General features: G+C 35.1%; 1 protein-coding gene across 4 annotated transcripts in view; it reads right to left on the bottom strand.

Annotated features, from left to right (window-relative positions):
* The window catches only part of sorl1 (sortilin-related receptor, L(DLR class) A repeats containing), a 129,152-nt gene that overhangs the window by 99,085 nt on the left and 17,303 nt on the right, over window positions 1-12,764 (bottom strand). For all 4 annotated transcript variants that reach the window (XR_015509351.1, XM_087284023.1, XM_087284024.1 and 1 more), the window contains exon 3: window positions 9,999-10,127. Coding sequence is in view for 3 of the 4 variants with exons in the window: in XM_087284023.1 (XP_087140149.1) it covers window positions 9,999-10,127 (129 nt within the window). In the remaining variant the exon portion in view is untranslated. The remainder of the gene's footprint in view (window positions 1-9,998; window positions 10,128-12,764) is intronic.

A 12,764-nucleotide genomic window follows, 5' to 3' on the forward strand; every position in this document is an offset into this window, starting at 1 on the left:
ATTTCTCAAGTGTAAGTACGTGCGATTAAAGTTGCCTCGTTGACTCTAGCTTGCAAATGTATTTAGTTGTGATTTGTTACTTGTAACCGCGTGTACTGTATCAGGTTAACTGGCTATATTCTCTTATCGCGTGCAAAGTCACGTTAAAAACGCGACGCGTGCTGCTTTGTTAACGGAGCTCCGTGGACGAGGAGTAACGTTAGTGTGTGTGTCTGTGTGTGCGTGTGCGCGCGCTGTCGTCCGGAGGTGAGTGTGTTTGTGTGTGTGTGTGTGTGTGTGTGTGTGTGTGTGTGTGTGTGTGTGTGTGTGTGTGTGTGTGTGTGTGTGCGTTGTCGTCCGGAGCAGGGTTAAGTGCGTGTGTGTGTGTGCAATATGTGTGTGTGTGTGTCTGTGAAAAGAGCAGAGTGAGAAGCTAGGAGATCTCCTCAACTGTTTTTGGAGTTTTTGCTCAATAAAATAGTTAGTCGTCTGTATTTTCAAGTCCATAGTCTGTATTTACATTGACCCACTGGCAGCTAAAATCCACGCCTACACTATCGAGCGTGTATGAACTGTGATTACTTTTATATTGCTGATTAGCTGTTTGGCATTTCACTCTCTGACTGAAGGCAGTCGACCAATCGCGACAGACTGTCATTGGTCCAATCAGCGCAGATTAGCTTCGCGCTAAGGAGGGGTTTGGGAACAAATGAATCACTGGACGATTCATACAGGAGTCGGTGGGATAATTAGGTAAAAATAAATGCAGATTATAAGACCATGAAAGTGTTTTTTGACCTTGCATGCATATTAAACTGTTGTTGGAGACCTTTACAACCAAGATATGACCCTATTTCATGTATAATATGGGCTCTTTAAATTTTACTGAGGAAAGTTCAAACACTGAAGAGCTGTTTGGTTTTGCCTTTTGCTTGTATAGGGGCTCTGAACTGTGTCTGAAACAGTTCATCATCTTTAATTCTATAGCAATTTTACAATGTAGATTGTCAAAGCAGCTGAACACAGAAGTTCTAGTAAATTGAAACTGCTTCAGTCCAGTTGAAGTGCAGTTTAGTTTAGTTCAGTGTGGTTTATTTTTCCACTGAAAGCCCAAACAAGCAAATCCAACAATGCGCAGCTCCACAAGCCCCAAACCAAGCAAGCCAGGAGAAAAACAGCTCTCGAAACGATTTTTCAATGGAAAAAAATAAATAAATAAATAAACATAAATTAATAAACATAATAAAATAAAAAATAGAACCTGATCCGATTGTTTTATGAATGCAATTGATACCTAAGGATGAGTGTGCAAAAATTTCGGACACATTTTTTTGTGAGCTTTAACCTTTACACTGAACTATATATTCAGTATTGATTTATATTTCTTCAAATCAAATTTAATTTGAATCTATTTTAAAAAATGCATTTAGAGTTAAAAGCTAAATAAAAGTTAAAAATAAGAATTTGAAGAGATTGTTCACCCAAAAAAGAACATTTACTTACTGTCAAGCAGTGATGGAAAGAGTACTGAAGAATCATACTCAAGTTAAAGTACTATTACTTGCCTAAAAATGTAGTGCAAGCAGAGTAAAAGTATTATTTTCATGTGTAGTAACGATGTCAACGGCATTGATATTTTGTTGATTTTAGGTTGTGTTGGAAAGTGACCAAAATCCAATCATCTTAAACCAACGTCATATTGACGTCAAATACTGACATTTATTTGTCAGGTATGGCAACCAAAATCCAACATCTGATAGACATCTTAGTGGTAACATCCACACAACATTAAGCTGTATTATCATTAGGAGTTTATATTTGGTTGTTTTAGGTTGGACGTTTCTGACGTCAACCTGATTTTCATTTTTAAATGAAATCCAATGTCCCCACAGCGTTGGGGTACAACCTCAATCTGACATCATGTTGACGTCTTGTGCCTGCTAGGTGTTTAAGGCCATTTTATTTTTTTTAAGGTCATCTTACAGTAAACATTTGTCATCTTCTCTTCAGTGACATCCATATAAACAGTCTCTGGATCAATGCGTGTAAAGATTTCGTGGAACACAAAATACAATATTTTGAAAAAAATGTTAGAATCCTGTAACACAGGGGTCTCCAAAAGGGGGGTCTCAGTCCTCAGTAAGCTCTGTAGGGGATCACGTCTCTTTTTTTCTCGCAGTGGACGATTAGAACAATCATGTTGCCTTAGTTCATTTCATCCCCTGGGTGACCAAAAAAAAAAAAAAAAGGACAAATTTGTAATTCATCCTTCACAAAAAGAGTCTCGCTAATTTGCCTTCAGCAGCTAATAGTATAGACCCAAGCATAGTGGACCCAGGTAAGGAAGCTTCAAACATTTCGGGTCACAGAGCTAGCAATACTGAAAACACAAAATGCAGGAAATATCAATATACAGTAGTTACCAAAACTATATATTTTTTTCCACTTTCTCAAAGCAAAATGTCCCTGACCCAACCACAGTGCATTATCTGCACCAGAGTTCTTGCTAACGAATGCAGACCATCCAAGACATTTGCAGAGAACTCATCCGCAATACAGTGACAGGCCCAGAGCAGTTTTGGACTGCAAGGAGCAAAGGCTTACGTTTTTTTTTTTGTTACAAATGGCCTGCTGATGTTTTGCTTTTATATTTTACATTAGGCTATTATTTATGCATAAACATATCTAGATATTTAGTAATAACATACCCTTTGTTTGAAAACAAATTTTTTGGTCATCATTACTGCAAGCTTATATTAGCAATATTATCATTAAATGTGGAGGGGGACCTTATAATAGTTTCCAGGGGAAAAGGGGGTCTCAGGCAAAAAAAAAAAAAAAAAAGGTTGGTAACCACTGCTGTAACAAATTAAGTGCCATAACTGGATAAATAAATACTATGAAAGTCAATGGTTACAGGTTTTCAACAATTTTCAAAATAACTTTTTTATATAAATAAATAAATAAATAAATAAATAAATACACACACACACACACACACACACACACACACACACACACACACACACACACACACACACACACACACACACACACACACACACACACACACACACACACACACACACACACACACACACACACACACACACACACACACACACACACACACACACACACACGTGAAGGTTGAGTAAATGAGCACAGAATTTTCCATTTTGGTTGAACTATCCCTTTTAACATACAGAAATCTGAATTTGAGAGCAAACACTTTAATGCTTGTTTGTTTGTTTGTTTGTTAAAAAAGACACAAGTTTGTTAAAAAAAAGACACAAGGCAGTACTAAAGTATCTACTTTCTGTATAAAAAATTTGACAGATGTTAATAATGCCAAACTCAAATAAAAACATAAAAAGCAGTCCAAATGACTCATGCAAGATTTACAGGTTGTTTGTCTTAAAGACTCAGAGTGCACTTGTCATATGGTCTGCTTTTAGTCTCTTCAGAACTACTTTATAAATCTCCATCCACTTTCATTGTGTCCCTTTATTCTCCGTAGCGTCTGACGTCACAACAGAAGCTTTCAAATGTGCTGTATTTCAGATATTTCAGGAAGCTGGATTCATAAGAACATCAAAGCATTTAAGTATGGTAAAGAAGGCATTATTAGCATTATTAATTATTCAGATTATGCCTTTCTGCCTTTGTAATTTTTTCCTCCATTCGTTTGATCTTTCGTTTGAGAGCTTTAGCTATAAACTTTGTCCTCTCCATGGCCTGGTTATGGAAGCAGGGCACATCCCTCTCCAGACTCTGAGGCAATGAGGACTGGGACTGAAACAGAAACGCTCGGAAAAAAAAACCTAATGATGCAAAGAAAAAGAGGAAGAAAAAGTGGATCATTTACATCTCCCGCATAAAACATGATTATCATCAGACTTTAGAATTAATGCAAGCAGAAATACAGGGTGCTTCAAACCATTGCCAGAGTGTTGCTAAGCTCTTCTGGATGGTTTGATAATATAATATAATATAATATAATATAATATAATATAATATAATATAATATAATATAATATAATATAATATAATATAATATAATATAATATAATATAATAAAAATAATATAATATAATATAATTAAAAATAATATAATATAATATAATTTAAAATAATATAATTTAAAATAATTTAATATAATATAATATAGTATAATATAATATAATATAATGCAATGCAATGCAATACAACACAATGTAATGTAATGTAATGTAATAAGAAAACCTTTTTGAAATCATTATTAATCATAAAGTAATTAAAACATTAAATAAATACAGGCCCGTAGCCAGGGGAGGTTCGGGTGGTTCGGAAGACCCACCCCTCACTGACAAAGGACTAGAACAGGGGTCTCAAACTGCCGGCCTACAGGCCGTTTAACACCCACCTTTCTCCTACCTCTAGCCCGCAGCTGACGTCAAAAATAGATTCAGGCCGCCAAAACATATATTTTTGAATAATTATCATTGTTATGCTGTAGCATTTAGCCATTTGTGGTTTTGACCCCCACCTAGTTGACATTTCAAGCACAGCATTCAGATTAGTTTTACTTTCATTTTCTCTCAGTGTGTGGTCGAAAGTAACACACATGCATTTTAATTCTGTGGCTGATTTAAACGTTATAATATATGTCTGCAAGTGCTCAATTTTAATAAAGTTCTATTTTTGTAAATATTCAAAGGTTGTTTGATTATTATAATTTTTATACGACATGTATTTTGTTGTGCCAACACTTCTTCACTGCTTACACGTTTATGGTGGTGTAACGAATATGATCATTTTGCTAATATTTGATTTAAATGGTCTCATTTAATAGATTTTCCTCATATGCTTATTGAGATTTGCATAAAAATTATGTACAGTTGCAATTAGATTTATTAAACCCCCTGAATCATTAGCCCCCCTGCTTATTTTTGTCTTCAATTTCTGTGTAACGAAGAGAAGATTTTTTTCAACACATTTCTCATCAAAATAGTTTTAATAATTAATTTCTATTCACTGAGTTCTTTTATCGTTGCCATGATGACAGTAAATAATATTTGACTAGATATTTTTCAAGACACTTCTAGCTTAAAGTGACATTTAAAGGCTTAACTGGTTATTTAGGTTAACTTGGCAGGTAAGAGGAATTAGGCAAGTTATTGTATAACGATGGTTTGTTCTGTAGACTATTATAGCTTAAAGGGGCTTATCATTTTGACCTTAAAATGTTTTATTTTTTATTATTATTAAAAACTGCTTTTAGTCTAGCATAAATAAAACAAACAAGACTTTCTTCAGAAGAAAAATATTATCAGACATACTGTAAAAATGTCCTTGCTCTGTTAAACATCAGTTGGGAAATATTTAAAAAAGAAAAAAAATCAAAGGGGGTTTAATCATTTTGATTGCAACTGTATATTAGTAAAATTGCACTGCTGGTTGGGGTGAACATGTTAAAGTAAATGTGAATATGTACATACATACTTTTCTCCCTCTTTGTAGTTTTGCAAAAGAAAAGAAAGATATTGAAAAGAACAACTGCCAGTAAAGTCACTTACTGTAAATTACCCATACTGCTTTGTGCTGTCATTAGGATTTTAGGACAATACAATTGGTTGGAAAAGAATAATAATTATTATGCCTTTTATTTGTAGCATTTTCATAGCTATTTAAACTACCCTTTCAATACATGCAACAAGAAACAAAAAGCTACAAAAAGCTAGAGTTTTTACTGCATATACACTGGAAGAATGACTGTGTGCATCTAATGCTCGGCCACACACACAACGTCCACAGATATATTTCAGCAGCTGATGTGTGACATGATAAACATGCTGATTTGCATTACCACTGGTGACAGGTAATGCTTGAAATATAAACGTCAAGTCTGTTGTCCTATGCATCAATAACTCAAGGTTTCCATTTTTTTATTGCGCTTGAATGTTAAAACAGCCCTCCTATAAATTGTCAGTCACTGAAACGACCCCTGGTCTAGAACTTGTCCCATACATGAACCCATTTGTGCTATTTTGACTGCTATGCCATCAAAAATACTGAAAATAACCCATCAAAGAAGTCTATAAGACCAAGTGGAATTTTCTGTTAACTGTCGATTCGGTGTGACTTCAGCTAATCAGTTTTGACCAATGCTAACAAATATATTTCATAATATTTTTCAGTTCAACTTCCAGCTGTGCAAGAAAATCTGACGTAAGTGAAGTCATCTTTCACTATTGACCTACAGTATTGTTTTTAAATAAAGAAAACATTTTACAAGTAATTTTTTCCTAAGTCTTGGACCTTATTTCCGAAACAAAAGTGACCAATAAAAAGGTGTGAAGCATCAAAAGCGGCCCAGAGAGAGGCTAGAAAAATAATGAAGCTCTACATTATTCATTTTTTAAAAACATTTCTAATTCAAATGGCAAAATTCTGAAAATGTAATGTGCTGTGCCAGTTTGTTATTTGCCTAATAAATGACAATAGGCTACAGTTTTTAATTTTAAGAGATTATCATAAGAGTTTTCTAATGATGTAATATGTATTTTAAAAATAAGTATTTATTCATATTTCTTTGTTCCAAATATTTAGCAAATGTTTTGGTACATCAAAAGGTATAGTTATAATGACCATCCAACAAGCTTTTCCAGCTAAAAATAGTGATTAAAATGTCACTAAAATGCAACTCATATTTATCATCTCATAATTAAATAGAAAATTAGGTGAATAACTGCAAAAAGGCCCACATTTTGAGAAAAAAAGAACCACCCTTTTCACCAGGCCTGATATAATACTATAAATGTAAAAAAAAAAACTGTTTAATTACTGTCCCAAGTTTGAGTCCCGACTCGCAGAACTTTCAAGATCGAATTCCCCGCCTCCTACTCCCTCTAAATTCACGTCTTGATTAATATACTGTCCTATCCTAATAAATCTAAATAATATAAATCTTTTTAAAAAAGCATAATAATAGTCAGCAAATCATTAGAAAACCAATTCACACTTCCAAGTCAAAGCCACCATCAATCAAACAAACAGGCCCAGTGTGTCTTCAAGGACTCAGAATCAATCATAAGTGTCTGCTCATTCTTCGCAGTTATTCATAAGAGATTTAACGTCACGATTATTACTTCATCATAAATCCATTAAACACTCCACAACAAAGCGCACAAGCACCCTGCCAACATCCCATCTGTACCACCGAGTTTCTTCTCCACAATCAGATCAACAATGCGAATGACTCCGATCACTAAAATGTAATTAAACATCCCTGTGCTCCTACCAAGAGGCTGTACGCTGTGCAGATTACACTGGTAATGCTTTAGCGCCAATACTCCAGCAGCTCCAGAGCCAGCCACATCATTGACTCCAGATGAATGGTCACCTTCTGCTGCCGTCAGCCCTGCAAAGACGCAATGCAGAGTCCCACAGCGCTACTGCCCCATCTGCAGCTCCCATGAGCCTCTGCAACCCGCAGAGTCCAACCAAAGTAACCCGTGGCTCGTGATGCACTGTTCTTGAATTCTCACAGCCGATTCCGAATTCTGATTTTTTTACAAGTATCCTGCCCAATTCCAATGTACATCAAAAATAGTTTGCTTTAATTATGTGCAATCATTTCAAAGTATAGACCATTCTGAGGGATGTAAACAATAACAATGGTCCCAACAATGGTATTTCCTGTTTTACATTTAAAATTTCTATAGTTTCTGATTATCTAAAAAGAGCCACATACTGAAAAAATATTGTTATGATAGCTGGTTTACGTAACATTATGATTGAATTGCTTCTTGTTACAGTTCTGAAATAGTTTGGCATCAAGCAGGAAATGTTCATAGGCCAATGACATCACCACATTGAAATGGTCTATAAATGAAAACATAATGATTGACTTTAGTTTGTAAAATTAGGTTACACAAAGCAAAAAAACAGCATACAGGCTGAATAAAAATGCTAATTTAGTCTCGTCCACTAGGTGGCACTTATCCCATAGCAATATTTAAGCAGTTTCATTGTTAGTGCTTATCAAGAAGAAGCTTCACTTGTTGTTAATATGCATTATACAGAGATAGTCTAAATAGAAAATACTTCTACAAAAAAATCTGACATTGGTTTTCCTTTTATGGCACTTTTCCACTGTTAGCTACAGCATGATTTGGTACAACTCACTTTTGGGGCGATTTTCAAGTGAACTGTAGTGTTACGAAAACGTCACATTTAAACACTGCTGATATTGATTGGCTGGAGAGAATGTTCACTACCCGTGTGATGGGATTTGCTACAAGAGACACCTAGTCAGCTACAGCCACTGTACGATTATTTTAATGGATAGCAGCACTCAACATGGATGCATCGTGATCAGTAGACAAGGTGGATATGTTTGTGAAACATCTGTCTGAGTATTTATAACATGCTCGTGTGAGAAGCAAGGAGAAAAGACAGACACTTGTTAACAGTGTCATATATCTTTAAAGTTGGTGTGTATGAACTCAAAACACACAACAGGTGATTCAAAAACAGGTGGTTGAGGGTGATTCAGAATGTCATGACATGGCAGTAGAGACCAGCTCAACTATGACATTATCAGATGTGCTTTCACATCTGTGGTTCGGTTCATTTAGTCCAGACCAAGGGCAACAACACCACACTGATTGCTTTGGTCCGAACCAGTTGAAAAGAACTAAAATGCAGTCATGTGACAAAATCCACATCACTCATTAGCCAGATGTTATTGAACACATTTCTTTAACTGCTCAATTGGTCAGAATTAATGTGTGGGAAAATGCCAGCAAGTAAACAAAACAGCAGACACAAAATGTTGATTTTTAGATGACTGCGCTGGCTGACTGTATCCCTGGTCATAGTATACTATATCGTTTGTATACATCACTTTAGACAAACTATACATTGAGAATAATTGCAAATGGTGAAGGCACATCGCAGGTCAAGCTGTATCAATGCATATTTCCCACCAGTCCTGTGTAAACTACGGCAGGCAGTGTTTATTTGTATATATATTTATTTATATCGTGAGATGGCAGAGTGCCAGAACAGCTTGAAGTAGCATATACACAGGTGCGCAGCACCAGATGATACTATGATGTATGTCTGCATTTTATGTAATTATTTTTGTATTTATTTATTTATTGTTAATAATTGATTGTTATTGCCTGTACTGTAAGTAGGTCTATACATTGTTCATACTGCATTTTTGTTTTTAATAATATAAATAATAATAATAATAATAAACTTGAAAGAAATGCTTAATATTAACCTGACGTTTCTGTTATTCTATTAAAATTAAAATAAAGTAGTCAGATATTTTGTTGTTTAAAGTGATAAGATGAATACTGGTATTCCACACTAACTGGACATATACCATTACATTTGAGCAATATGAATCACAATAACTTTGGGTTTTTTATACTGACATTGAAAGATGTAATCTCCTCAGAATTGAGAAGCTTTTGTTGTCTTCAAGTAAAAAAAAAAAATATATAATATGTTCACAACCCAAATTAAAAAATCTTATTAATCAAAATTTTTAAATATGAACTTATATGGTTCTTCGTCTCAAGGCCTTGATTATCCAGCTTAATTCAGACTCTTGAAACACATAAAACTACAAGCGATGAGCCATAATAAAAACTGCCCAAACACAAAAGTCTTATCGGTAAAGTGTTGCAAAATATGTAAAGTTATCTCTAGTTATCTGTAAAGTACATTTGCAGTCCAGAACAGAGACTAGACAAATTAAAAAAAAGTCCAAATCCGATTTGTTGTCAGTCCATCTGTGTGTACATCTATCGGGGGAGCCATGGTACAGGCTGTAAATTGTATTTTTGCCCAGTTGCTCTCTTGGATAACACCATCTGTGGGTGTATTGGAGTGGTGGAAGGTCACAGCTGCAGATGGCCTGTGTCACAGCAGTCTTGTATGACCTCAGCTTAAGCTCACAAAGACAAGACAACTCAAGGATGCCATGCTGATAGGCCAGCTAATGTCTCTCGGTCTCTTACCCGTTTGTTGTCGGCAGGACTGTGGTAAAACTGCGAGATGACCTGTTTCTTGTCCTCCTGCTCCCTGGGCAGCTGAAATTTCTCTGATACCGGGGTGAAGTTGGCACCATAGTCATAAGACACATAAACCTGTCAATTAAAAAGCATGATGTCACATTTCAAGTTGATACACTTCTGAAACTGTAGCTATGCTCAAAACTCATTATAAGCTTCATCTTTTGAAATTAGTCTCTGTGTGAGCTGTACTTCATACGCTAATGCAGTACTGACAATGATAAATGAACCTATATTGCCCATGAAATTTCACTAATGTGACCGCAAGTAAAGTCAACATCCTATTCAGAAAGACACCTTTTAGTATTAGATACATTTGGTTCTTTCTAAATAAGGAGAAATTTAATCAAATCAAACTTCACAACATCAGTGAGCTCATAAATGACTCTGCTTACATTTGGTTTGGGTTTGATGTTAACCTGTTGCTTAGTTAAAAGTTTCATAATCAGATTGGATACTCAGATGTCTCAAACATAATGCTACTTACGTCAAACACACTAAAAATCCTTTTTACACGCAATTCTAAAAATGTTCAATATTTGCATGTTGCTTAGCTAAAAGCATTATAATCAGATAAGAAACTACCTATGTCTCAAAATGAAAGCCACTGACGTCACACATACAGAAACTTTCAGCTTACAATTTATTCTAAGCGTTTGAGGGTAGCATGTTGCTAAGCTAACTGCATCCTAACAGAATGATAAACTCCTAAAGTATTATGTAAAACATGTTAGCATATTGCTAAACTAAGAGAAGAATAACCCTCATAAATGCTCCTTATGAAAAGCACACATGATAACTGATTCCAGAGATTGATATTAGCATCTTGCTAAGCTAAGGTGCTTAACCTGCAAATATATTTTCAGATGTTTATTAATATTTTGTTTTTGCTTTGGCTTTCATATTTTTAGCCTTTCATTTGTTTTATTTTTTACAACCCCAAATCAGAAAAGGTTGGGGGAGTATGGAAAACACAAATACAAAAGAAAGAAGTGATTTCTAAATTTACTTTGACTTGTATTTCATTACAGACAATAAATCAAACAATTAATGTCTTACGATTTTTATTTTATTGATTTATTTATTATTTTTCAAAATAAACACGTATTTCAAGCTTGGTTCTTGCAACACATTTGAAAAAGTCAGAACAGTAAAGCATTTAACACTTTGTAATGTTTCCATTCCTTTTCACAACACTTAAAAAATGTTTAGGGGCTGAAGACACAAAGTGATGAAGTGTTTCATGAGTAATTTTGTCCCATTCCTGCAAACAAGTCTTAAGGTGAGCAGAAGTATGGGGACTTTGTCACATTTTGTGCTTCAAAATGAGCCACACATTCTATATTGGAGACAGGCCGGGACTGCAGACAGGCCAGTCAAGTACCTGTATCCACTTCCTCTAATTACTAGCCCTAAATTGCTCCATTCCCAACTTTTTTTGGAATGCGTTGCAGGTCTGAATGACAGGAAAGGATGCATAAATTATAAATGAAATTAGGTTGACCAGACAAACAATGAAATAGTTTGTGTTCATATTGTCTACAATGAAAGTCAAAATACAAAAACAAAATTTGGAAATCACTACTTTCATTTTATACTTCCATTTTCATACTGGTCAACCCTCCTGTTTTTCCAGGGATTTTCCCGTATTTTACAGTTCTATCCCGCCTTCATCCTGAAAAGGTATTTTCCTGTATTTCTCCCATATTATCAATCGTTCTATAAAGGGTGGCAATAAACATTAAAAAGCCAATCCTTCATATACACAACCCATACTGGCGAACCACCAGGGGATGCCCCTCGCTCTTAAATGTGAATCTATTCTGTGCTTTTGCCTTATTTAGGTATGAAAACATTTTAAAATTAAAATAAAAACAAAGGAATTCCCTTCTTTTCCATTAAAAGACTGTTGTCACTCCTACGCAATCCTCAAAACAGTCAAATAGCAGTGTGTAACTGTTAGCTGATGTGCTCCATAGTGATAAATAGATGTAGTTTCCCAAACTTATTCTGTGCATGCGATTTGAAGCGGAGCAAAAGTCTGGGTTTTGGGTGCATGTTTGAACAGACATATACACTTAATTAATAATAATATTATCTAAAGATGTCGATCTGGGTAGGGTTTTTTTCCAAACACAATTAATTTTGTCCTAAATGAGCATAAAAAGTTAGGAAAGCGAAAAATATATTCATTATAACTTTTATTATAACTAGTGGCAGGCTGTTATTAGCGTTAACATGCTGCGAGACTCTTATCGCACAACAAAAAAAAATATCGCCGTTGATCTATTCTCAAAGTTGGGTTGGGAGCTGGGTCTCTAGTGAGCTGTCTGAAAAGAAATTGCCCTTCTGAATCAAATCAGCAGGATGCCCTTCTGAATCTTTCACTTACTTCGAGGACACTACTGACTAAGTTTACATGGACATCTGTAATCTAGTTATTTGCCTTAATAGACAATAATATAATTAAGTTGTTTACATGAAGTGCTTTCATGTAAAAGTATTCCTGTAATTTTGACTGCAGTTCGGCACTTTTACATTCACTCATGAACATTTCATTCATCCCCCCGTGACAAACTGGGGTATTATACGCAAATAAGGAGTAAGGACTGGTGAGAGTGTTATGGAATTTAATAAAACATACAAAATGGAAAGAAAAAAACTTCTGCATTTCGCGATGTGTGTGTATGTGTGCGTGCGCGCGTGCTTGCT

The sequence above is a fragment of the Danio rerio genome, chromosome 15, assembly GCF_052040795.2.
Source record: "Danio rerio strain M-AB ecotype USA chromosome 15, GRCz13ab, whole genome shotgun sequence".
Classification (NCBI taxonomy): domain Eukaryota; kingdom Metazoa; phylum Chordata; class Actinopteri; order Cypriniformes; family Danionidae; genus Danio; species Danio rerio.